This window comes from Oncorhynchus mykiss, chromosome 22, assembly GCF_057628025.1.
Source record: "Oncorhynchus mykiss isolate SJ-2025 chromosome 22, ASM5762802v1, whole genome shotgun sequence".
Classification (NCBI taxonomy): Eukaryota; Metazoa; Chordata; class Actinopteri; order Salmoniformes; family Salmonidae; genus Oncorhynchus; species Oncorhynchus mykiss.
In genome coordinates this window covers 11,449,097-11,473,281 of record NC_143043.1, presented here as the reverse complement: position 1 = coordinate 11,473,281, position 24,185 = coordinate 11,449,097, and the positions used below count along the sequence as shown (strand labels likewise).

Here is a 24,185-nt window from a genome sequence, read left to right as displayed (position 1 = left end):
AAAGGTATAAGAAAATTGTGCAGTTTTGAAGCCAATTTCGCAGACCCCTGTCCTAAGGGGCCAGTGACCAGTTTGAAAACCCCTGCATTAAAGCGTGTGTGTGTTCACAGGCCAACTCACTTGATAAGTGCGGCGATGATCTGGACGTTCAGTGCTTGGCCACCTATGAAGCGATCGTGCAGTGTTTGAAACCCATTTAATGAGCCACATTTGTTTATTAAATCCACCAACCAGCCCTGTAAACAAAGAGCAAAAAAGAACACACATGGTAAAGACACTCACCATCCGACCACTATTCACTCAAGTTGTTGAGCTATACAAATATATCCCGCTCGTCTCGCAGCTATTACACAGAAAGGTTTGGGTTGATTGAAGAGAAAATCAGAAGAGACCGTGTTGGCTTCTGATTCAACCCACATGCCCATAGAGGCTGCAGCAGTGTTCATATTGGGCTGGCTGCCATCTACAGCAGACAGGCAGCTGCCGCCTTGGCTTCCCTCCGCAACAATGTTCACATTGACCACCCCGGCCCACGCTCCATTCATCGCACTTTTCATAGAAGAAATCACACTCTCCCTGGCATGGCCCACTCTCATTTAAACTCCACAACACTCGAGTGCATCCTTTTATTGTATTTTCATCCCTCTTCCATTTTCTATGCAGTACACGGAGGGATCCTCCTCTGTTTCTGTGCGCTGGCCCTAAGGCGGCAAGCCCAGAGCAAACAATACTGCTCTGTAGATTTGTTCCAAGAAAATAAATTGCAGGCCAACAGATGACTAAAAAGACTGTTCTCTGTTCCTATGGCAATCGCAGATATCCAGAGGATATTTTTATTTAGTCTCAATTCAAAAAAATGTATTCAGACATTTCTCATTGTGCAGATATGAAGACATTAAGATGGGAGAAAAAGAGACATTCACACAGTATCCCCAATATCAGTCCCAGCACATAAGTTTATAAAAAAAAATCCTCAGTATGTATTTTAGTTGATCCACCTGGCTACAGGTCATTTATGTTTTATTTCACCTTTATTTAACCAGGTAGGCCAGTTGAGAAAAAGTTCTCATTTACAACTGCGACTTGGCCAAGATAAAGCAAAGCAGTGTGACACAAACAACCCAGAGTTACACCTGGGATAAACAAACGTACAGTCAATAACACAATAGAAAAATCTAAAATACAGTGTGTGCAAATGTAGTGAAGTGGGGTTTATTGGTGATTTTGGAAAAAGATCTTGGCTAACAGGAGTAAGTTGTAGTGGTAACAGTCCCTGCAACCAGGGATGGGCTTTTGAAATGTTTGACTCTTCCAGTACCTACGTGATATTTATTTGGAGTAATTGAATGGAGAAAAATATATATTTTTTTTTAGAACAAGGGCCGCACTGGATTTGTACTTACAAACATGCAAACAGATCGCGAAAATAGCAAATTTATCAAAACAATTATAGATAAATCCTAATTGATACATTTCCCCACATATAAATTCAGTCAATAAAAAAAGCAAGTGCCATTTAAGATTAATTTATTGAAACCGTAATATCAACTGGTTATATTATATTGTGGAACTCAAGATTAAAAAGGCAGTAACCTTAGAAGCGGCGATTGCTTCTAGAAGCCTATGGCTGTGTAATGGCATTGCTCTGTTAATTTAGCAGACAAGACGCTCATAACAATAGAACCACCTGGTCTTTCATCCTGCAAGTACCCGGTAGAGAACATTGCAGGGCATCCCTTTAGCATATGCATCAGATGCATATCAAGAAGTACAATGGGAGAACAACTTGGGTGAGAAATAAGAAATCGATGGGGGGGGGCTACCTTGAATTCGGACCCTACCTTGGGGGAGCGAGGGTCAGGGGGGCGAGCGAAGAGCTCGTCATCGGCCAGCTGCACCCCGGCAGGCACCGTCTCAGAGGGCCGTGTGCCGTTGTAAATGTGGAACTTGCAGTGGGGGTTGGTGGCCATGGCCAGCAGCTCCAGCAAGGGGAACCAGTCCTGAGAAAGCTTGGCCACACACAGCTCCACCAGCCGGTGTGTGTTGTTGATGATACACCTCTGGACAGGGAGAGAGAGCGAGAGAGAGCGAGAGAGCGTCAACAGCAGTTAGTTTAATAATTTCAAAACAATCAGTGAGGTGATTTGCACTGAAACAGCACAAGAGGTCTATTTCAATCTTAACATACAAATGTAAGCAGTAATAGTTATCTGATACACAGAGAACATTTTGAAAAAGCCTTGAAGTATAGTCTGGTGCCCAGAGAAAACCCAACCCCTACTATAGCCCCTAACCCTTTGTAGACCTGGAGGAATCAGTGGCACAGCGGTCTACGGCACTGCATATCTGTGCTAGAGGCGTCACTAATAAGAATATTTCATTCATTCAGATCTAGGATGTGTTATTTTAGTGTTCCCTTTATTTTTTTGAGCAGTGTATATTGTCTAGTTTGATATCTTATCCACCCTACCCCTGACATTTCTCAAATCTGAAATTAGCCCCACCTTTCCCTTTGATATTGTACTCTGTCAATCCTTTCATGTCTAAGTCAAGTCCCAAGAAGTAAGTGTGAGGCATAGGAGCTGATTTGAGACTATTGGGGGGGACCTGAGCCCATAGCTAGAGATAGAGCTGGGCTGTCTGAGTGGGTGGCTCACACTCTACTGAGAGCGGCTATTCAGGATCAATGTTACAGAGTTAAACAGAACAGCCAAACCAAAGCCCCCTCCTCCAATAAAAAGAGCATTGATCACCCCTGGGATTCTCCGTTCATTTTCCCTTCTTTGCTCCAGCTCAAGGGTCCAGATAGCAAACTGTGTTGACCGACAAGACTGAGGCAGAGGAACATAAGCCACCTGCTTTGCTTTCAACAGATGACAGAAAATAAATTCATCGGATCTCAACAGGAGGGTGCTTCTTGTGATGTCACTCCCCTTAGCAAGGCCCTGTTTGAATACTTCTTAAGAAATGCATCCTTCCCTTCTTGAGTTAATCACAATTAACACAATTGGATTCAACACAATTGGATTGGTCAAAAAACAGGATTTCCACTGGATAGGTTTCACCAATCCAATCATGTCAAATTAGTGATAACCCTAAGGAAGGGACTGGGAGGAGGAAGGGACTGGGAGGAGGAAGGGTTTTCAAAGTTTTGGAAGAGGGTCCGTGACTTCTTAAAAAACAGTGACCATTATCCTGATTAAATGATATACAATAAAGAAGAAGACTCACATGGATCTCAAACTTCCACCCGCTGACGGCCTCGTCTGTAAGGATCTTGGTGAAGGAGATGGTCAGGCCATCTCGGAAAAACCTCTGGCACGCCTCACACTTCACATCAAGTCCTAAACAGAGAGAAAATAATTAGGTGCATGGAGATATTGTACTCCCACATCAGTGAAGGCTCCTCGGGAGGAAGGGAAAGACCATCCTCCTCAGTGAATTTCATAAAAATGTAAATAGTTTAACTATACTTAATATATTCACATCACAAAATAATGTATTAAAACACACTGTTTTGCAATGAAATAGGGTAGCACAATGACACTGTATTGAAATTAAGGTCTATAGGGTAGCACAATGGTGTAGCCGGAGGACAGCTCGCTTCCGTCCTCCTCTGGATACAATGACTTCATTACAAAACCTAGGAGGCTCATGGTTCTCACCCTCTTCCATTGACTTACACAGCAATTACGACAACTTCCGGAGGGCGGCCGCCAGCCTATCAAAGCTCTTGCAGCATGAACTGACATGTTATCCACCCAAGGATCAGAGAATTAATCTATTACTGAAAGCATAAGCTACAGCTAGCTAGCACTGCAGTGCATAAAATGTGGTGAGTAATTGACTGCAGCTAGCTAGTTTAGCCTACTCAAACACCCGGCTCAAAAGAGAGCTTTTGGTTTTATTAATTTATTGCCACAGGGACCCTCCGGTGTAACTGCTAAACTGCTTGCTGACTGTATACTGTACTGCATGATTCTAGCTGGTTTACTAACCTGTTCTAGTAGTTATGTGGTCTATGAAGTGTGCTAATATGGTGTCATGACTTTACCTCCTTGGTTAGGATTAAAGGTGCCAGATCAACTCCTGTCTCAGCCTCCAGTATTTACGCTGCAGTAGTTTATGTGTCGGGGGGCTAGGGTCAGTTTGTTATATCTGGAGTACTTCTCCTGTCCTATTCGGTGTCCTGTGTGAATCTAAGTGTGCGTTCTCTAATTCTCTCCTTCTCTCTCTCGGAGGACCTGAGCCCTAGGACCATGCCCCAGGACTACCTGACATGATGACTCCTTGCTGTCCCCAGTCCACCTGACTGTGCTGCTGCTCCAGTTTCAACTGTTCTGCCTTATTATTATTCGACCATGCTGGTCATTTATGAACATTTGAACATCTTGGCCATGTTCTGTTATAATCTCCACCCGGCACAGCCAGAAGAGGACTGGCCACCCCACATAGCCTGGTTCCTCTCTAGGTTTCTTCCTAGGTTTTGGCCTTTCTAGGGAGTTTTTCCTAGCCACCGTGCTTCTACACCTGCATTGCTTGCTGTTTGGGGTTTTAAGCTGGGTTTCTGTACAGCACTTTGAGATATCAGCTGATGTACGAAGGGCTATATAAATAAATTTGATTTGATCAACTGGCAATGGCAGACAGATAGCCAGAGAGTAGGGGGGGGGGGGTTGCCTTGTCACAGACAGCTGATGTGTTGTGCACTGAAGTCCACAAGCAATGGGAAAACTTGAGAGGAGGAGAATGTGAAAATGCGAGAAGTAATTAATTATACAATGAGCAAAGTGAAGATGCTGTTTGTATGTGGCTGCTATGAAAGTTAACTGTAATGAGTGTGATCAGGAGTGTATTCATTCCGCTAATTCTGTTGGAAAGCTTTTCTTAAACGGAAGCAAACAGAACAAAAACGGGGATAAACATACCTGAATTTGTCCAATAGAATCTCTCGTTTGCAACTGTTCGACTAATGATTACAACCTAGATCTGCTAGATGCAGGAAAGAGTGTGCAAGGCGGTACTGTATGTGTCACTGTCACCTTGATTACTCTCATTTTTCTCTCGACCTGTGCGCCTACGTTGTAAACTTGCATTCATAGGCTAGGTTGTAGCAACCTCATGATGGGTTTGGGCTTGGCGGTATAGGTATTGGACTATATACACAACGGTTATATCGCACGGACCAGTTTAAGTTTTGACTTGACCTTTTATAACAGTAATTCAATGTTTGGTTTGTTAAATGTGATACTCAACTCCGGCTTGTATAATGTTAGTTTTAATAGTTCACTCCATTTACTACTTGAGTCATCGCTCTCCCTCTCCTCCTGCTGCTAACCACACAAAGCCCTGCCCCATCACTCAAGGAGAGAGCATTTGTTCAACCACGGAGTCACGAGCCCTTTCTTGCCATTCACTCTGCATGGTCAGATGGACGCAACAATATTGCTGACATGCTGATTACACAAGTATTCTATAATTACACTATTAGTTTGTGCACCTTACTGTCTGCCAACGACTGTTTGCTAGTTTGTATTTTCTTAGCTAGGTGTTGCTAAAATTATTTGTTAACGCTAAATCGCTAGTTAGAACATTTAGCAAGCCAGCTAACAGTCAAAGCAAACATGGCTAGTTGGCTAATACTGCCTGGTACCAGTGCTGGTGTAGGCCTAGATAAGCATGTTTGTGCAATGGTATCTTATCAGAGAGGAATAGGTGAAGAATGAATATGTTGGCTAGCTAGCTACATGAAGTAAGAAAACATGCAATGTAACGTCTAATTAGGGTGACCTGGAAACATTGACCAACGCTTTGGTTCCTACCCTGTCAATAATTTCTCACTGGCTTATTAATTTGTTTGTTAATTTGTTTGTCAAACAACAATGTATTCAAGGTGCTTCCCACTATATTCCAACTATAGAATTAGAAAAAACATATTTCCATGAATCCAACAGTTAACTAGGCCTAGATTCTCTTGCCCATATCATGCTGTGTGGCACAGTTTAGAAATTATAATAAAAGATGCAGAATTTGACGAAAATAATTTGTTTGATGGATTCAACAATATAAAATGGAAAAAGTCCCACTGAAATCACAATTTATTGTGATAATGGGTATAGGGAAAATTTTAGTGTCATGTAGTAGCCTAAATCTATCTATTTTACATGAATGGAATATAAATGACAGTTATCCAACATGCTGTAATAGAAGTAAGCCCATGCTCATAAAAAATAAAATCACCCTCCCTCATCTTAAAAGTCAACGACCGCCACTGTACCACAGATTTTTTGGGAAGGGCTGCAAGTCAAATATCAATCTAAAGAGAAACTAAGTGGAGTCATTGACAAAGCGAAAGTAGAGTGAGTCAGCTACTAACCAAGTCTAAACTCCATACACTGTGGGTGAAATACAGTGCAGTCATAATATTTCAAATGTGTACATAGCCAAGCTTGCTATACCATCTCGCTTGCCATAGTTCAAAGTATTGAGGAGTGATTTGAGGAATAGAATGAGTCAACATTCTTACCTTTTTTACTAAGCTCTATAGCAGCTTCTAGAAGAACCTCTAACTCTCCCTTTGGAAGAACTGGAACAACCCAGCGGGGTCTGGAAACAAAACATCCACATGAATACAGATACACACTCATTCCTTCTCACCACACACAGAACTCAATGCCAAACATACATACACCTGTTGTGTTTGTACCTGTTGATCATGTCATCCAGCTTGGCCAGGTCTGTGTGAGGGAAGGCAGGCTCCTCCTCCTCCAGCTGGGGGGGGCCATCCCCCTGACCCTGTTCATCCGGGGGGCTCACTGGAGAGTTCTCATTGGTGGAGTTAGGGGACGCCGTCTGAAACACACCATCAAAAAACAGAATTTAGGGCAGAAATTCCCGAATCCCAATTTCGCAATAACCCGCCTCGAAACTAGGGGAAACACACACCAACACATTGGGAGATTTGCATTAAAAAAAAGAATAACTTGCAATCTGCACGCGTGACTGAAGTTAAGGTCCAGCCCATAAAGAGCTGAGAGACGATTTCACAAGGAGGCACTGCTGTGATAGAAAGATCTTATCTGAGGCCCGTGACTGTACTCGAACAATCTACAACAAATATGGGATTTTTACAAACAGTAGTACTGTAGGATAGAAATGATCAGCTATAGAACTCCATCTCCCCGAAACATGCCCATGTGTTTTGTTTTCCTAATGTAGCCTAAGCTAAAGCCAATTAGCCAAACCTTGAGGTACAAACAACATTAGCGTGCACAAAATGCACATTGCACACACACTAGGGGAGGCATGGAAAATACTTGACACCATGTCAGTGTGTGTGTGTGTGTGTGTGTGTGTGTGTGTGTGTGTGTGTGTGTGTGTAATATATTAATGTGGCATATGCAGTTGTTAAGGAGAAATGCAGCATGTCTCTTGAATCTTAAGGCTGTGAAAATTCACAGATAAATTATTCTTTATTCCCACCATGTCTTCAAGAACTGTGTGTCTGACATATGTTAATGACTGTTCGTATGTATGAGCAGCAGTGGTAGCAGCAAGTGTGTGTGTCTGACATATGTTAATGACTGTTCGTATGTATGAGCAGCAGTGGTAGCAGCAAGTGTGTGTGTCTGACATATGTTAATGACTGTTCGTATGTATGAGCAGCAGTGGTAGCAGCAAGTGTGTGTGTCTGACATATGTTAATGACTGTTCGTATGTATGAGCAGCAGTGGTAGCAGCAAGTGTGTGTGTCTGACATATGTTAATGACTGTTCGTATGTATGAGCAGCAGTGGTAGCAGCAAGTGTGTGTGTCTGATGCGGGTAGCAGAGCTGCAGAACTTGGGAAATGTGGGGGTGTGTGGAGAAGGCTCTTTCTGCTTGGTTGACCTACATAGGCAGCTTGCCTCTCACGTCTGGGTGCTACTCATCCCTAGCCCACACACTCTGTCCCTAGCACACACACTCTGTCTTTATCTATTACTCTGGGGCTTGTGTTCGTTGATTCCTACCCCCTCCTTCCAAGTCTCCCTGCCTTCTTTCTCTCTCCCTCTGTGTGCCTAGGTGTGAGCACTGACTGTCACCCCCCACAGTTTGATTCAATTAGATGCGTCTCTGTGCTGCTGCTGTAACAATGTGGGCCACTGGTGCAGTATTTGTAACAGAACAACACTCAAGTCTAAACAATACACCAAAACAGCATCCATCAAACACACAACTTGTGTTATGGTTTCAGAGGCCAATACAGGTTTGATTTATAGTTACCGTTAAATGAATCAGGACAGCTTTATGCCCCACAGGGCACGAGGAGGACGTTCATGTCATGCTATGTGCTTTAGCACAAAGAGGAGCAGGAGGAGCGGATGGGGGCAACGAACGGCAGAGAGGAAAGGTGAAGAGGGGAGAGTGAAAGGCGAGAGATCGAAGAGGATGTTGAGACATGAAGAAGTGAGAGGATAGAGAAGAGAGAGGACGGGGCAGAGTAGAGATAGAAAAGGGAAAGAGGACTAGAAGAGGACAGGGCAGAGTAGAGGTAGAAAAGGGAAAGAGGACTAGAAGAGGACAGGGCAGAGTAGAAGTAGAAAGGGGAAAGAGGACTAGAAGAGGACGGGGCAGAGTAGAGATAGAAAAGAGAAAGAGGACTAGAAGAGAGCACAAGTCAAAAACAGGATGTTGAGGTGAAGATCAGAAATTAAAGAAGAGGATGGGACAGAGAGGCTTCTGACCTGGTTCTGTGGCAGCGGAGGCTGGCTCTGGCTCTGAGCGTCGGGCGCCTGGCCTGCCTGGTTGTCGTTTCCCCCAACAGGAGAGCCACGCGTGGTGGCCGTCATGCTCGCTACGGGGCAGATCTTGGCAATCTTGGCCTCTTTTAGGGAGCACTGGCCAGGAGGGAAATCACAGGAGGCGCCTCAGCAACCTCAGAGGCAGAGCAGAGGGAGGAGAGCAGCGGCCGTGGTACGAGAGAGAGGGACAGAACCACCTGGAGATCTGGACGGGCCGCTGAGACCATTGCATAACCTGGAGAGAAGCGGGTTATACGGTGTATGGGTTTTGTTGTCTGTAGACAAAATACTGCATGGTGGGCTCACTCACAAAAAAGTACAAACACGATAGGAGAGATTTCATGGGTCCATTCAATCAATGGGATCACATCTCCGTTTAAGGTCCGTTTGTGTGTTATATACAAGGTACGTTTCTTTTTTTTAAGGCCATTATGCGTTGTCAAATCGAACCACAACTAGCTTGTTTGGGGGTCTCAGTGACCAACTTTGTCAGGTGAGCCTGATCAAGTTTTTAGTAAGCAAAACAATAAACATACACCGAATTAGAAATGTGAAGACGAGCAGGTTTCCATTCTGAACGGTTCTCTGGGTCCCATCAGATTGGAAGGGAACAAACGTTTGTATTTTTCCCCCGACATTTGCTTGATTGGATTCCATTTTTGCAGTTTGGAAGCTTTGTTGTAGAGACAATGTGCGGAAGTAAGAGATAAACGCTAGAGCACTGACGTGATAAGAGGGAACGGTACAGAGAAACCTGTTAAGCATGCACCCTATGGCTGGGCTGCTCCTGAGTCTGGGTGTATCATTTCCAGTCAGATAAGCTGAGAGCTTGACATGGATTGGCCAGGTTGTCAGTATGACCATTAGTGAAGCATAATATGACCTAGCTGCCAATCCAGTACTTGTTAGCACCACTAGACATCTTTGCAAATCCTACTTTTCTAGCATTCTGGCCTGGTCTTGCTTCGTGTAAACACCCAGACATAGCTAGGCAGGCAGTGGAATCAAATGTTTGTCAGAGGTTAAAATAAAAATGTAGATAATTTCCTACAATGATATTGCTAGCAACAAAGAGTGGTAAGACAGTGGGAAAGATAACAATCCTCAACAGATGGAAATAATCTCTCTGTTCATCAGTGAGGCTGCCAACTAGCACGTATCAAGGGCTGTAGTGAAGTCGGAGAGAGCAGGCAGCATCTCCGGTTAAAACAGCATGCCATTGACACCATTGGCCTGACTCTGGAGAGGAAGAAGCCTAGAAGACCTCTGACTGCTCATACCGCATGGATCCAATTAAGGTTAGTAGTGGAAATGCCACTACTATTGCATAAGGAAATCTACAAGTGCACATTTTAGTCCCTCATTTTGTTCGCAAGCGAGGTTGTAGGCTATTTTACACAAACAAGCAAGAGAACAAAGACAAACAGTTGTGGTTCAAGTCTTACTATATGACTACAATGGAGTGTTACCTAGGGATGGCACAATTATCGTATAAATCTTGTAGCCGACAATTATGGATAACAACCGTTAACAGACCAAACAAAAAACATAATCGTCATACTGTCATTAATTTCAGGAGAAAGGGGATTCAACTTCATATTTAAGTAAATATAGTTTATCTAACAGCATTTCATTTTTACATTTATTATAACACATGAAGTGGGTAAAGTTGGTAATAATTTTACATGCAGAATAACACTTTGGTCAAAAGTTCCAGGTGAAAATCTTTCATTTTTCAACAGGGTCGCCACCAAGGCTGGTTGTATTCATTAGGTACAGTATGTCACATCCAATTTTCAAAGATGTTTTACTTGAAATGCATTTATTTTTTATTTTTATAAATAACATTTCTATGACAATTAATCATTACCCACAATTCCATAACAGCCCTAGAGTTATATAAACGTGCTCATTCAGACAGTATAACGATCATCATGCACGCAGCATAACCGACATGCCAGCAAGAAAAACTATTAATAGTCAAGTGGATCATTAGCAAGATGGAATTGCCTGTGTTTCATAGTGCTGTTATGTCACCTATGACCCTGTCCACATTGTTCAGATGTTGGAATCAAGTGGGCTACCTTTGAGTGCACAAAACATTAAGAACATTAAGTTCCTAATGTTTGGTATACTCAGTGTATATTTCCCAGAATGAGAACGAGTTGCAGAAATCCTTCTATAAATGTTTCCTGCTTATTGCACATGTATAAAACAGACTAGACAGCTAGTATAACAGTCTATGGCTAAAATGCTCCAAGCAGAACGTGACGCAACAAACTGAACATTCCTTTTCCAGAATCATTGTTCATTGATATTCACATTTTAGCAGTGTCTGCTCTGCGCATAATTTGTGCAGTTGAAACATAAAAAGGGTATCATTAGAAAAGATCCCTTCTCCTCTACTACAGTAAAATAATGTCTCTGTGTGTTTCGGTGTCCACAGTGCATTTGGAAAGTATCCAGACCCCTTCCATTATACCACATTTTGTTATGTTGCAGGCTTATTCTAAAATGTATCAAATTATATTTTTTCCTCAATCTACACACAATATCCCATAATCAGAAAGCAAAAACTGGTTTTTAGAATTTAAATACCATATTTATATAACTATTCAGACCCTTTGCAATGAGATTTGAAATTGAGCTCAGGTGAATCCTGTTTCTGTTGATCAACCTTGAGATTTTTTACAGCAAAAATTGAATGGAAGAAGTTTGGAACCACCAAGAAGCTTCCTAGAGCTGGCCAACTGGCCAAACTGAGCAATCGGTTTGAAAGGCCTTGGTCAGGGAGGATGGTTACTGACAGAGCTCCTCTGTGGAAATGGGAGAACCTTCCAGAAGGACAACCATCTCTGCACCACTCCACCAATCAGGCCTTTATGGTAGAGTGGCCAGACGGAAGCCACTCCTCAGTATGTCACGACAGCCTGCTTGGAGTTTGCCAAAGGGCACCTGAAAGGTCTCTCAGACCATGAGAAACAAGATTCTCTGGTCTGATGAAACCGAGATTTAACTCTTTGGCCTGAATGCCAAGCGTCACGTCTGGAGGAAACCTGGCACCATCCTTACAGTGAAGCATGGTGGTGGCAGCATCATGCTGTGGGGATGTTTTTCAGCGGTAGGGACTGGGAGACTAGTCAGGATCGAGGGAAAGATGAACGGAGAAAAGTACAAAGAGATCCTTGATGAAAACCTGCTCCAGAGTGCTCAGGACCACAGACTGGGGTCCAACACGACAATGACCCAAAGCAAACAGCCAAGACAACGCAGGAGTGGCTTTGGGACAAGTCTCTGAATGTCCTTGAGTGGCCCAGCCAGAGTCCGGACTTGAACCCAATCTAACATCTCTGGAGACCTGAAAATAGCTGTGTAGCGACACTCCCCATCCAACCTGACAGAGCTTGAGAGGATCTGCAGAGAAGAATGGTGGCATACAGGTGGCATACTTACAGGTGTGCCAAGCTTGAGTGTCATACCCAATTAGACTCAAGGCTGTAATTGCTGCCAAATGTGCAAGTGTACTGAGTGTACTGAGTGAAGGGTCTGAATATTCATGTAAATGTTCCGTTTATTTTTAATAAACTTGCAAACATTACTAAAAACCTGTTTTTGCTTCGTGATTATTGGGTATTGTGTGAAGGTTGAGGGGGGAAATGATTTAACCCAGTTTAGAATTAGGCTGTAACGTAACAAGATGTGGGAAAGTTAAAGGGGTCTGAATACTTTCTAAAATGCACAGTATGACCGATTCTGTTGGACCAAACCTCAAATGCAAATAGCGAGTTGAAACCACTTTTCAGAGAAGAAGTAGTGATCTCTCATCTTTGTTGTGTAAGTAGCAGGGGGAGGGGCCTGGTGTGTGTGTGCAAACAGAGAGGAAGAGGCGAAGTGAGAGGTTTCACGCTCGCCAAGAAAAGCCCAATACGTTTCTATTTGCTTATTTTGGACCTAAACTTCTTGCTTGCCTTTTCCCACCTTTGGGACAATGACTCCCATTGTTACGGTGGAGACATGAGCATCTTGCTATAATATACAGATCTCTGGTGTAAATGGGAAGGTGCAAACAGCACACTAGGAGGATAGGAGACGAAACCAAAAAGACAACATGAGAGCAAGCGGACATAAATGCTCATAAAAATGATTCTTGTGATAAAGGCATCTGGAATATCACGCAAAACCATTCATTCAATATAGTTGCCCTACACTCCACTTGGAATAATCACTGAACAAGGAATAAACCGCTTAGTGACCAAAAGCCACACGATGGAAACTCTTACAATGTGTGCTTAGCGTGCAAGACTCATTTAGACAGGTAGCCCAATTCTGATCTGATATTTTTTTCACTAAATTGGTATTTTGACCAATCAGATCAGCTCTGAAAAATATCTGAGGTGAAAAAATCTGATTGATCAATACCAATTAGGTGGAAAGAATATCAGAATTGGGCTGCCTGTCTAAACGCAGCCAAAGGGTTATTCCTACAAGACCACTGCACTCGGTATTCTCCTCCAAAATCCCATAGCATTGGCCATCCAGACAGACCTCTGCTAATGTTTTAGATTGAGCAACAACAAAAGCCATTGTTCAGAAAAAAAATCCAATCCTCAGTTTAATATTCATCCGATTGAGATCAGAAGGAAAACAAAGGAATAGCCTAGGCCTAAGCGCTCAAAAATATTGAACAAAAATAAAAGCAACAATTTCAGTTACAGTTCATATATAAGAAATCTGTCAATTGAAATTCATAGGGGCCTTAATCTATGGAAAATAATACAGATATGCATCTGTTGGTCACAGATAACTTTTTTTTAAAGTAGGTGCGTGGATCAGAAAACCAGTCAGTATCTGGTGTGACCATTTGCCTCATACAGTGTGACATCCTCGCATAGAGTTGATCAGGCTGTTGATTGTGGCCAGTGGAATGTTGTCCCACACCTCTTCAACGGCTGTGCAAAGTTACTGGATATTGGCGGGAACTGGAACACAACGATCCAGAGCATCCCAAGCATGCTCAATTGGTGACATGTCGGGTGAGTATGCAGGCCATGGAACTGGGAGATTTTCAGCTTCCAATAATTTTTGTGTACAGAACCTTGAGACATGGAGCCGTGCATTATAATGCTGAAACATAAGTTGAAGGTGGTGGATGAATGACATGACAATGGGCCAGGATCTCATCACGGTATCGCTGTGCATTCAAATTGCCATTGATAAAATGCAATTGTGTATGTTGTCCGTAGCTGATGCCTTCCCATACCATAACACCACCGCCACCCTGGGGCATTCTGTTCACAACTTTGACATCTGCAAACCGCTTGCCCACACGACACCATACACGTGCTCTGCGGTTGTGAGGCTGGTTGCACGTACTTCGAAATTCTATAAAACAAGGGGGCTTATGGTTGAGAAATGAACATTACATTCTCTGGCAACAGCTCTGATGGACATTCCTGCAGTCTGCATGCCAATTTCACATTCCCTCAACTTGAGACAAATGTGGCATTGTGTGTGTTGTATGACAAAACTGCACATTTTACAATGGCCTTTAATTGTCTCCAGCACAAGGTGCACCTGTGTAATGATCATGCTGTTTAATCAGCTTCTTAATATGCCACACCTGTCAGGTGGATGGATTATCTTGGCAAAGGAGAACTGCTCACTAACAGTTATGCAAACAAATGTGCACAACATTCAAGAGAAAAAAGTTTTTTGCGCATATTGAACATTTCTGGGATCTTTTACATCAGCTCATGAAACCAGAGCATTTATATTTTTGTTATGTGTAAATAAAATAAAAGCCTGATGCTGATATCATATGAAAACATTTAGGCCTAGATTAGATTGGGAGAAGACTGAAGTTCATATAGTGCATTTGGAAAGTATTCAGAACCCTTTACTTTTTCCAAATGATGTATAGAATAAGGCAGTAATGTAACAATCAATACACAATACCCCATAAGAACAAAGCAAAAACAAAACTGCAAAACTTAAACACAATTTCAGAACTTTTACTCATTACTTTGATGAAGCATCTTTGGCAGCGATTACAGCCTGCAGTCGTCTTGGGTATGACCCTTCAAGCTTGGCACATCTGTATTTGGGGAGTTTCTCCCATTGTTCTCTGCAGATCCTCTCAAGCTCTGTCAGGATGGATGGGGAGCGTCGCTGCACAGCTATTTTCTGGTCTCTCCAGAGATGTTCGATCGGGTTCAAGTCCGGGCTCTGGCTGGTTCACTCAAGGACATTCAGAGAAGTCACTGCTCCCGAAGACACTCCTGCTTTGTCTTGGCTGTTTACTTAGGGTCTTTGTCCTTTTGGATGGTGAACCTTCGCTCACGTCTGAGGTCCTGAGCACTGTGTAGAAGGTTTTCATCAAGGATCTCTGTACTTTGCCTCGATCCTGACGAGTCTCCCAGTCCCTGCCGCTGAAAAACATCCCCACAGCATGATACTGCAACCACCATGCTTCACTGTTGGGATGGTGCCAGGTTTCCTCCAGACATGGCGTTTGGCATGCAGGCCAAAGAGTTCAATCTTGGTTTCAGACCAGAGAATCTTGTTTCTCATGGTCTGAGAATCGTTTCGGTGCCTTTTGGCAAACTCCATGCGGGCTGTCATGTGCCATTTACTGAGGAGTGGCTTCCGTTTGGCCACTCTACCATAAAGGCCTGATTGGTGGAGTGCTGCAGAGATGGTTGTCCTTCTGGGAGGATCCCCCAACTCCACAGATTAACTCTGGTGCTCGGTCAGAGTGACTATCAGGTTCTTGGTCACCTCCCTGACCAAGGCCCTTCTCTGCAGTTTGGCCAGGCAGCCAGCTCTAGGAAGAGTCTTGGTGGTTCCAAACTTCCTCCATTTAAGAACGATGGAGGCCACTGTGTTCCTGGCAATGCTGCAGAAATGTGTTGGTACCCTTCCCCAGATCTGTGCCTCAACACTATCCTGTCTCGGAGCTCTACGGACAATTCCTTTGACCTCATGGCTTTGGTTTTTGCTCTGACATGCACTGTCATCTGTGGGACCTTATATAGACAGGTGTGCCTTTCCGAACCATATCTAATCAATTGATTTTAACACAGGTAGACTCCAATCAAGTTGTAGAAACGTCAAGGATGATCAATAGAACAGGATGAACCTGAGCTCAATTTCAAGTCACATAGCAGAGGGTCTGAATACAGTGCCTTGCGAAAGTATTCGGCCCCCTTGAACTTTGTGACCTTTTGCCACATTTCAGGCTTCAAACATAAAGATATAAAACTGTATTTTTTTGTGAAGAATCAACAACAAGTGGGACACAACCATGGAGTGGAACGACATTTATTGGATATTTCAAACTTTTTGAACAAATCAAAAACTAAAAAATTGGGCGTGCAAAATTATTCAGCCCCCTTAAGTTAATACTTTGTAGCGCCACCTTTTGCTGCGATTACAGCTGTAAGTCGCTTGGGGTATGTCTCTATCAGTTTTGCACATTGAGAGACTGACATTTTTTCCCATTCCTCCTTGCAAAACAGCTCGAGCTCAGTGAGGTTGGATGAAGAGCATTTGTGAACAGCAGTTTTCAGTTCTTTCCACAGATTCTCGATTGGATTCAGGTCTGGACTTTGACTTGGCCATTCTAACACCTGGATATGTTTATTTTTGAACCATTCCATTGTAGATTTTGCTTTATGTTTTGGATCATTGTCTTGTTGGAAGACAAATCTCCGTCCCAGTCTCAGGTCTTTTGCAGACTCCACCAGGTTTTCTTCCAGAATGGTCCTGTATTTGTCTCCATCCATCTTCCCATCAATTTTAACCATCTTCCCTGTCCCTGCTGAAGAAAAGCAGGCCCAAACCATGATGCTGCTGCCACCACCATGTTTGACAGTGGGGATGGTGTGTTCAGGGTGATGAGCTGTGTTGCTTTTACGCCAAACATAACGTTTTGCATTGTTGCCAAAAAGTTCAATTTTGGTTTCATCTGACCAGAGCACCTTCTTCCACATGTTTGGTGTGTCTCCCAGGTGGCTTGTGGCAAACTTTAAACGACACTTTTTATGGATATCTTTAAGAAATGGCTTTCTTCTTGCCACTCTTCCATAAAGGCCAGATTTGTGCAATATATGACTGATTGTTGTCCTATGGACAGAGTCTCCCACCTCAGCTGTAGATCTCTGCAGTTCATCCAGAGTGATCATGGGCCTCTTGGCTGCATCTCTGATCAGTCTTCTCCTTGTATGAGCTGAAAGTTTAGAGGGACGGCCAGGTCTTGGTAGATTTGCAGTGGTCTGATACTCCTTCCATTTCAATAGTAATCGCTTGCACAGTGCTCCTTGGGATGTTTAAAGCTTGGGAAATCTTTTTGTATCCAAATCAGGCTTTAAACTTCTTCACAACAGTATCTCGGACCTGCCTGGTGTGTTCCTTGTTCTTCATGATGCTCCCTGCGCTTTTAACGGACTTCTGAGACTATCACAGTGCAGGTGCATTTATACGGAGACTTGATTACACACAGGTGGATTGTATTTATCATCATTAGTCATTTAGGTCAACATTGGATCATTCAGAGATCCTCACTGAACTTCTGGAGAGAGTTTGCTGCACTGAAAGTAAAGGGGCTGAATAATTTTGCACGCCCAATTTTTCAGTTTTTGATTTGTTAAAAAAGTTTGAAATATCCAATAAATGTCGTTCCACTTCATGATTGTGTCCCACTTGTTGTTGATTCTTCACAAAAAAAATACAGTTTTATATCTTTATGTTTGAAGCCTGAAATGTGGCAAAAGGTCACAAAGTTCAAGGGGGTCGAATACTTTCGCAAGGCACTGTACATGTAAATAAGGTATCTGTTTATTTGTAATACATCATTTTCTAAAAACCTGTTTTCACTTTGTCATTATGCGGTATTGTGTGTAGATTGATGAGGACTTGTTTTATTTAGTCAATTTTAGAATAAGGCGGCAACGTAACAAAATGTGGGAAAGGTCAAGGGGTATGAATACTTTCTGAATGCACTGTATGTAATGGAAATGTGTGACATACTGAACTTGCTGCCTGCTTTTCCTACTGCCATAAACCCTGACCAGAGGAAAACTTGTCAATTTTTCTACAAAACCACATATTCTGGAAACGAGTCATACATCATTTCTAGTTGGGTCTTATTCTAGACATGTAAGCCTAAAGTGATGGTGGTGCACATGGTGTTGTAGTATTTGAACTCTGGGCACCATACAGCAAAGACAACATGTCTTTCTGAGTTTCAGACAAGAGAGGAAAGGATTTCCTTAAGTAACCATGGGATTTGTTGCCAGGAAGCCGAGGGTCTTTCATCCCTTTCGCGCTCACTCTTCAAGTCATTCCACCTCAAAAAGCACAAGTAAGAGGATTTACACCCACCATCTCAGATATATTTCTAACTACAGGAACTAAGAATAGCATTCCTGAAACATTTTGTTTAAATATAATTGGTCATTTAAAATGTATAGGATTGACTGACTGCATTGGTTATTTTTATAAGAAACATTGTGTTGAAAGTCCAAAAATGTTTGCATAGTCAATTTACACACAGTCCTGACACACACTCTTACCCCATCAGACATGCCACCAGGGGTCTTTTCACAGTCTCCAAATCCAGAACAAATGCAATAAAGTATACAGCATTATATCGGTTCCATCTCATATTGCTCAAATGAAAAGCAAACCTGGTTTAAAAAAACTGATAAAGCCAACATTAACTGCACAACGCCTCTCCCCTATTTGACCTAGATAGTTGTGTGTATTGATATGAATGCTACAGTGAGTTAGGCCAGGGCGATATATACCATATACCGGGGTATTTCTATCCAGCTCAGGGATCCAGCTATGCATTTGGTTTGCTAACTTGATAGAGCTAAGTGGCTAGATGTCAAGATCAAGTAGTATTTTTATTTTACCTTTATTTAACTAGTCAGTTAAGAACAAATTCTTATTTTCAATGGACAGCCTAGGAACAGTGGGTTAACTGCCTTGTTCTGGGGCAGAACGACAGATTTTTACCTTGTCAGCTCGGGGATTTGATCTTGCAACCTTTCTGTTACTAGTCCAACGCTCTAAACACTAGGCTACCTCCCGCCTGCAATGGAGCTGCTGCTTGGAGTATTGCTTTTTCAACCTTTGTAATACATTCCTTGGAATCTGGTGATGATTTTTTTGTCTCTTGTTCAGAGAAATTAGCCATTGAAGTCACTTGCAGTTTTTACCATAAATTAGTCTGAAAGTACCCAGTTTTGCCCACCGATGCCGCTGTCCCTGCTACTGCCACCACACCCGTTTATACATTTTTCTGGTCTCATGTTTATTCAATGGATCACATAATTTTCTTTAAAACTTTGGGTAGAAAACAAACAGCTTTTGCTCATGATGAAAATAGATTGTGTGGTCAAGCCAGTCCTCAATTCAGTTTGTATTTCTCTTAGCAACCTAATGCGTCAACCCAAGTCTCATTGAATAGTCCCAAAAAATGGCAGCTCTGAGAGGGCTATCTGTATGGTGAAAGTATTTTCCTACAAGCACAAAACGTTGATAGAGAAATGGACTAGTGACAAAAAAAGTGTGACAACCCTAATAAAATACAATGTGTTTTTCAATAAAATGATTAGAAAACGTCTCTATACGTACTGTGGTTAGTGATATTTTCCATTAAACCCAACACCATTGCGAAACACTACACAGTGTGTGTTTTGGGCCTTTTTTGGGATTAATGTAATAAAACACAAGACACCATTAAAATGAATAAAAGGGTGTGGTGGCAGTAGCAGGAAAAGTGGCATCTAGTGGGCAAAACTTGGTACTTTAAAAATTACAAGCGACTTCAATGTCAAATCTCTCTGAACAGAGGACAAAAACCATCACCAGACTCAAAGGGAATGCATTAAAGGTTGAAGAAGCAATACTCCAAGCAGCAGCTCTATACTACTTGTCAGACAGAGAGCTGATACAGTATACTGGTTATTGGGGTGGGGTGATGTTGGCTTTTTACCACTTTATTGGGTTCTTCACAATTATGGTCGAAATCAGATGTTAGGTGCTATATATTTACTGAAGGTTATATGAACCCTATGAATTTAAAATGGCCAATTTAGGTGTAATCAATTAGCTTAATTTCTCAGAGATCAAATTATATTTCATATTTCAGGAATGCTAATCTTATGTTTCTAACTACAGAAACGATTTCTGCTGAAATGACACTGAATGACGCCTTTACGATTCTGTTCCAGACCAGCACAGAACGTCTGGACGAGATACGCCTTTTTTCCTCTGTCTTTGGGAGACCTGCTCAACCACTTCGCAAATCAAAATAAACTTCCTCAAAAATGAAGCCAAACTGCAGACAAATATAATTTCAATAACCAGCCTACAAAAAGACATAACTTTATCATAGCTTCAAGTTCATAGAATGTCTATCTCCATAACTTTTATTCTCCCTCCAGCTGGACCGTACAATCTGGTTTATAACCACAAACACTCACCCTGTATGAGCCAACAAAGGCCAGCCACAGCTCCAGAGGACACATAAGGCCATGAGCCATAATGATGAGTATTGTTTACTCTCTCGGTCCTCTCCGCCCAGCTGGAAGCCTGGGCACTGGCTAGTGCTCAGTCTGGCACAACTCAAATATAAATATATTGATTAGAATAGACAGACATGCCTTTCTTTGACATGTCAAATACTGAATCATGTCTGATTATCTATTCATGGCATTTCGATCTGCAAAGTCCAGTATGTTGCATCCTCCTGAACACAGGGACGACACCAGTCCTGCCTGGCAAAGACAGACAATATGACTGGAAATCCAATCCACACAAGTATTGGAACATGAGGGTTTGATCATGTATTCTAACATGATATTTCCTTCATAAAGGCCACCCCTGCTAAATCATAGACAACATCCCCCAAAAAATATATTTACATTTTTTGTGCATTTTATGCCAAGACACCCTTTAAAAGGGACAGTGTGAGATTTTGGCATTCCGGTCCCTTTTTTCGATTTACCCAGAGTCAGATTAACTCATGGATTCAATGTATTTTTACAGTTCTAAGTTGCCAACTAGTGTTAAAGCAATTGCTAACTAGGGTTAGCGCAATGACTGGAAGTCTATGGGAACAGTTCATGTTGACTTCCAGTCATGGGAACAACTAGCATGCTGTCTGTTCCTGTAGACCAGGGGTCAGCAACATAAGGCACACGAGGGTATTTGCCTTGGCACGCCAATGCTTGGCAAGTCACCCCATCCCACCCCCCCAAAATAATACAAATAATTAAATGATATAGGCGGCACTGAAGATGAGAATAGTTTTCACATGGCTAACAGCTAGCAAACCTTAATTTTAATTTCATTTTTTAAGTTCAGGGCACAAAATGTCATCAGCAAAGAAAAATAAGGCAAACGTCCACTCGTTTATTGCCTCCGATTCCTTTTACTTCAGGGCCAGGCTGTTTGCTCACTGTTGTAAAACTGCTGTTTGTCAGACATCAAGTGCACATTGCATTTTGAAACGAGACATGCGGACCAGGCAGAAGGAATCAAGAGGTCCGTGCCCAGGTAAGAAAAGCAAGGCACTGTGTTGACAAAAGTAAAAAAATATATTTAAAAAATTGTGCAGTGCATTGCTAAACAAGGAACCATTTATTGATGGGGAATATATCAAGGAGGCTTTCCTCAGTAGTTGACAGGCTTTATTTGAAGGATTGCCTAACAGACACAATCTTCTCAAAGATAAGACATGCACGTGTCTGCCAGAACTGTTGAAAGGCATGTTCTCAAAATAGCTGAAAAGGTAAAGGAGTTGCAAACTGTAGAGTTAAAAGATGCACCTGTGTTTAGCGTGGGTCTTGATGAGTGTGGATGTGAATGACATTACACATCTGGTAATTGTTGCAAGATACCGTGACAGAGCAGGTACGCAAGTAGCTGCTTTGTAAGTAGCTGCTTTGTCTAAAACCCATACATGGTAACACTAAAGGGGAAGGTGTAGCAAAAAAAGCCTTCACGGGTCATTTTGAGGAGATGTGTCAATATTAAGAACATATTCACTATTACAACTAACTGTGCCCCCGCTATGGTGGGGAAACAGGATTTGTAAAGCTGATTGAAGATATGATTGGCCACCCTGTGGTTAAATTTCACTATCATTCACCAAGAGAATCTGTGTTCCAAGATTTCAAATTCCGATTTAGGTACTGTAATGGCTACTGTAATTAAAATGGTCAATTCCCTTGTTGCTCGCTCATATGTCACAGTGTCAGTCACTGCTGGAAGAGCTTGAACAAATCCACAAAGACTTGCCTCTCCACTGCAGTCTCAGGTGGTTAAGTGGAGGGAAGGTTCTGGAACGGTTCGTGGAGTGTTTGGATACAGTTGAAGCCTTTCTGGCTACAAAAAGGGCTAAAACTACCCAGAGCTTGAGGATGAGGATTGGCTTGTAAAATGTGTTTCTCACTGACATAACAGGTCACCTCAATGAGCTCAACCTGTGCCTGCAGGGTGCAGGCCAGACAGTACTGGATCTGTTCCATGCACGTAAGGCCAAGCTAGACGTCTACTTACGGGATATTCAAAGTGGAACGTTCCGCTACTTCAAGCAAATCAAAGGGCGGTCAACGCGGCACACTATCTGTACATGGGGATGCTCTACAAGGGGGTGCTGAAGTCCGAGTTCTCTGTCCGATTTTCATGCAATATATTTTTTGATGAAGCCAGAGAACTTTGAGGAGAGCAACTTGGGTCTGTCTGTGTTTCAGTGTATAGGGACCGAGGACTCTGAAATGCAGCTGTTCTAGCTCAAGGCAACCTCCCTTTGGTCATCAAAATTCACAGCGCTGCACAATGAACATGAAGACAGAGAAACCAAGGGGCCTCCATTATCCACTGTTGGGAGAGCCTGCCAGTGAAAGATGACAGTCTGCAGAAGGTTGCATGTGTAATGCTTTCAGTATTTGGATCCATATATCTTTGTGAACATATCTTTTCACACATTAAGTCGATCCCTTCACGCAGCCGGCTGACAACAGACCACTCGGAAGCCTGTGTGCAGCTAAGTCTCCAAATATGGCGCAGATATGTGGCTCAGCAATGGAAAGCAGAGACAAGAAACACACTTAAAAAAATACAAAAAAAATAATAATTTAAATCGGTAATATGGGATTTTCAGTACAAAATTATAAGCTTGTGATGTTCATGGCAGTAAATTTCAGTAAGTAGTAATGTGAACGTGTGTGTGTGTGTTGCAGAGGATTTGGAATAAGAGACTGGGGAGACAGGAGACGGAGTAGGCTACGATTCTCAGCAGCATATATGGACTTGATAATACGGAAATAAATCCATTTTTATTACATTCAGTTATGTTTAGGGCTGTTGGTAGACCTAACAGTAATCTGTCATTTTTGTGAACTGAACCTTGTATTTTGCAATAAATTGTTATTTTTAAATCACATTTATTATTCAGCCTTTTAGTTCTGTAGCCTGCTTTAATGGAACGGTTCTACAAAAATGCAAGTAATGAGGTTCAATTTATACACATTAACAGACGTATAACTCACTTTTCCAAGTGTTGTAACAAAATGTCCATAGAAAAACAATTGAAATGTCTGATAAATGCAATTGAAAACGGCAAGGAAGAGTCGCATAACAACGAAATGATGAATCCATCTTGATGAAAACGCAAAGGAATATTGTCCAGAAATCAAGACACTAAACATATTAAAGCCACTAAATTCAGGCCATCAAGTCAAAATAAGGCCAACTTCAAATGTAGATATCAAAATGACCATTGCATTAACACTGCTAGCCACAACAGCATATTTCAGGCAAATATACATAATGCATGAAGAGGCATAACATCAAAGGAATTGCTTACAATCATCAAGGATGCATGCCAAACAAACTCGACCAAACAATGGAGAAAATCAGGAAGTACAATACAAAGATCTATAAATGCATTTTAAAGGAGTGAAGACCACGCTGGATTCAACACCTTGGACAGAGCCTTGGTGCGGCTTTGCTCATCTGGGCTCCCGAGCAGTCTAAGACACTGCATCTCAGTGCAAGAGGCGTCACTACAGTCCCTGGTTCAAATCCAGGGTGTATCACATCCGGCCGTGATTGAGAGTCCCAAAGGGCGGCGCACAATTGGCCCAGAATCGTCCGGGTTTGGCCGTCATTGTAAATAAAAATTTGTTCTGAACTGACTTGCCTAGTTAAATTTTAAAAATCTAATGTAGGGAGGCCTATAGTTGAGCTCTGTGGTGCTAATAGAAAGCTCCTCTGTTTAACAAGCTATGGAATTCTCCCGTTTCTGGGCAATTAGACATTCAATAGACAACTAGTTGTACTGCACATATCATAACTGGCATGCAGATCAGTAGAAATGGTAGGATAA

At 42.3% G+C, this 24,185-nt stretch overlaps 1 protein-coding gene across 7 annotated transcripts in view; it reads right to left on the bottom strand.

Annotated features, from left to right (window-relative positions):
• LOC110502046 (ubiquitin carboxyl-terminal hydrolase 9X) overlaps positions 1 to 24,185 on the bottom strand; it is a 78,202-nt gene that overhangs the window by 51,348 nt on the left and 2,669 nt on the right. For all 7 annotated transcript variants that reach the window (XM_036958662.2, XM_090215433.1, XM_036958659.2 and 4 more), the window contains exons 2-7: positions 8,726 to 9,017; positions 6,707 to 6,852; positions 6,527 to 6,606; positions 3,232 to 3,344; positions 1,842 to 2,060; positions 121 to 236 (exon numbers count right to left, since the gene is read on the bottom strand). In XM_036958662.2, coding sequence (XP_036814557.1) covers positions 121 to 236; positions 1,842 to 2,060; positions 3,232 to 3,344; positions 6,527 to 6,606; positions 6,707 to 6,852; positions 8,726 to 8,830 — 779 coding nt within the window. In that variant the 5' untranslated portion in view covers positions 8,831 to 9,017. The remainder of the gene's footprint in view (positions 1 to 120; positions 237 to 1,841; positions 2,061 to 3,231; positions 3,345 to 6,526; positions 6,607 to 6,706; positions 6,853 to 8,725; positions 9,018 to 24,185) is intronic.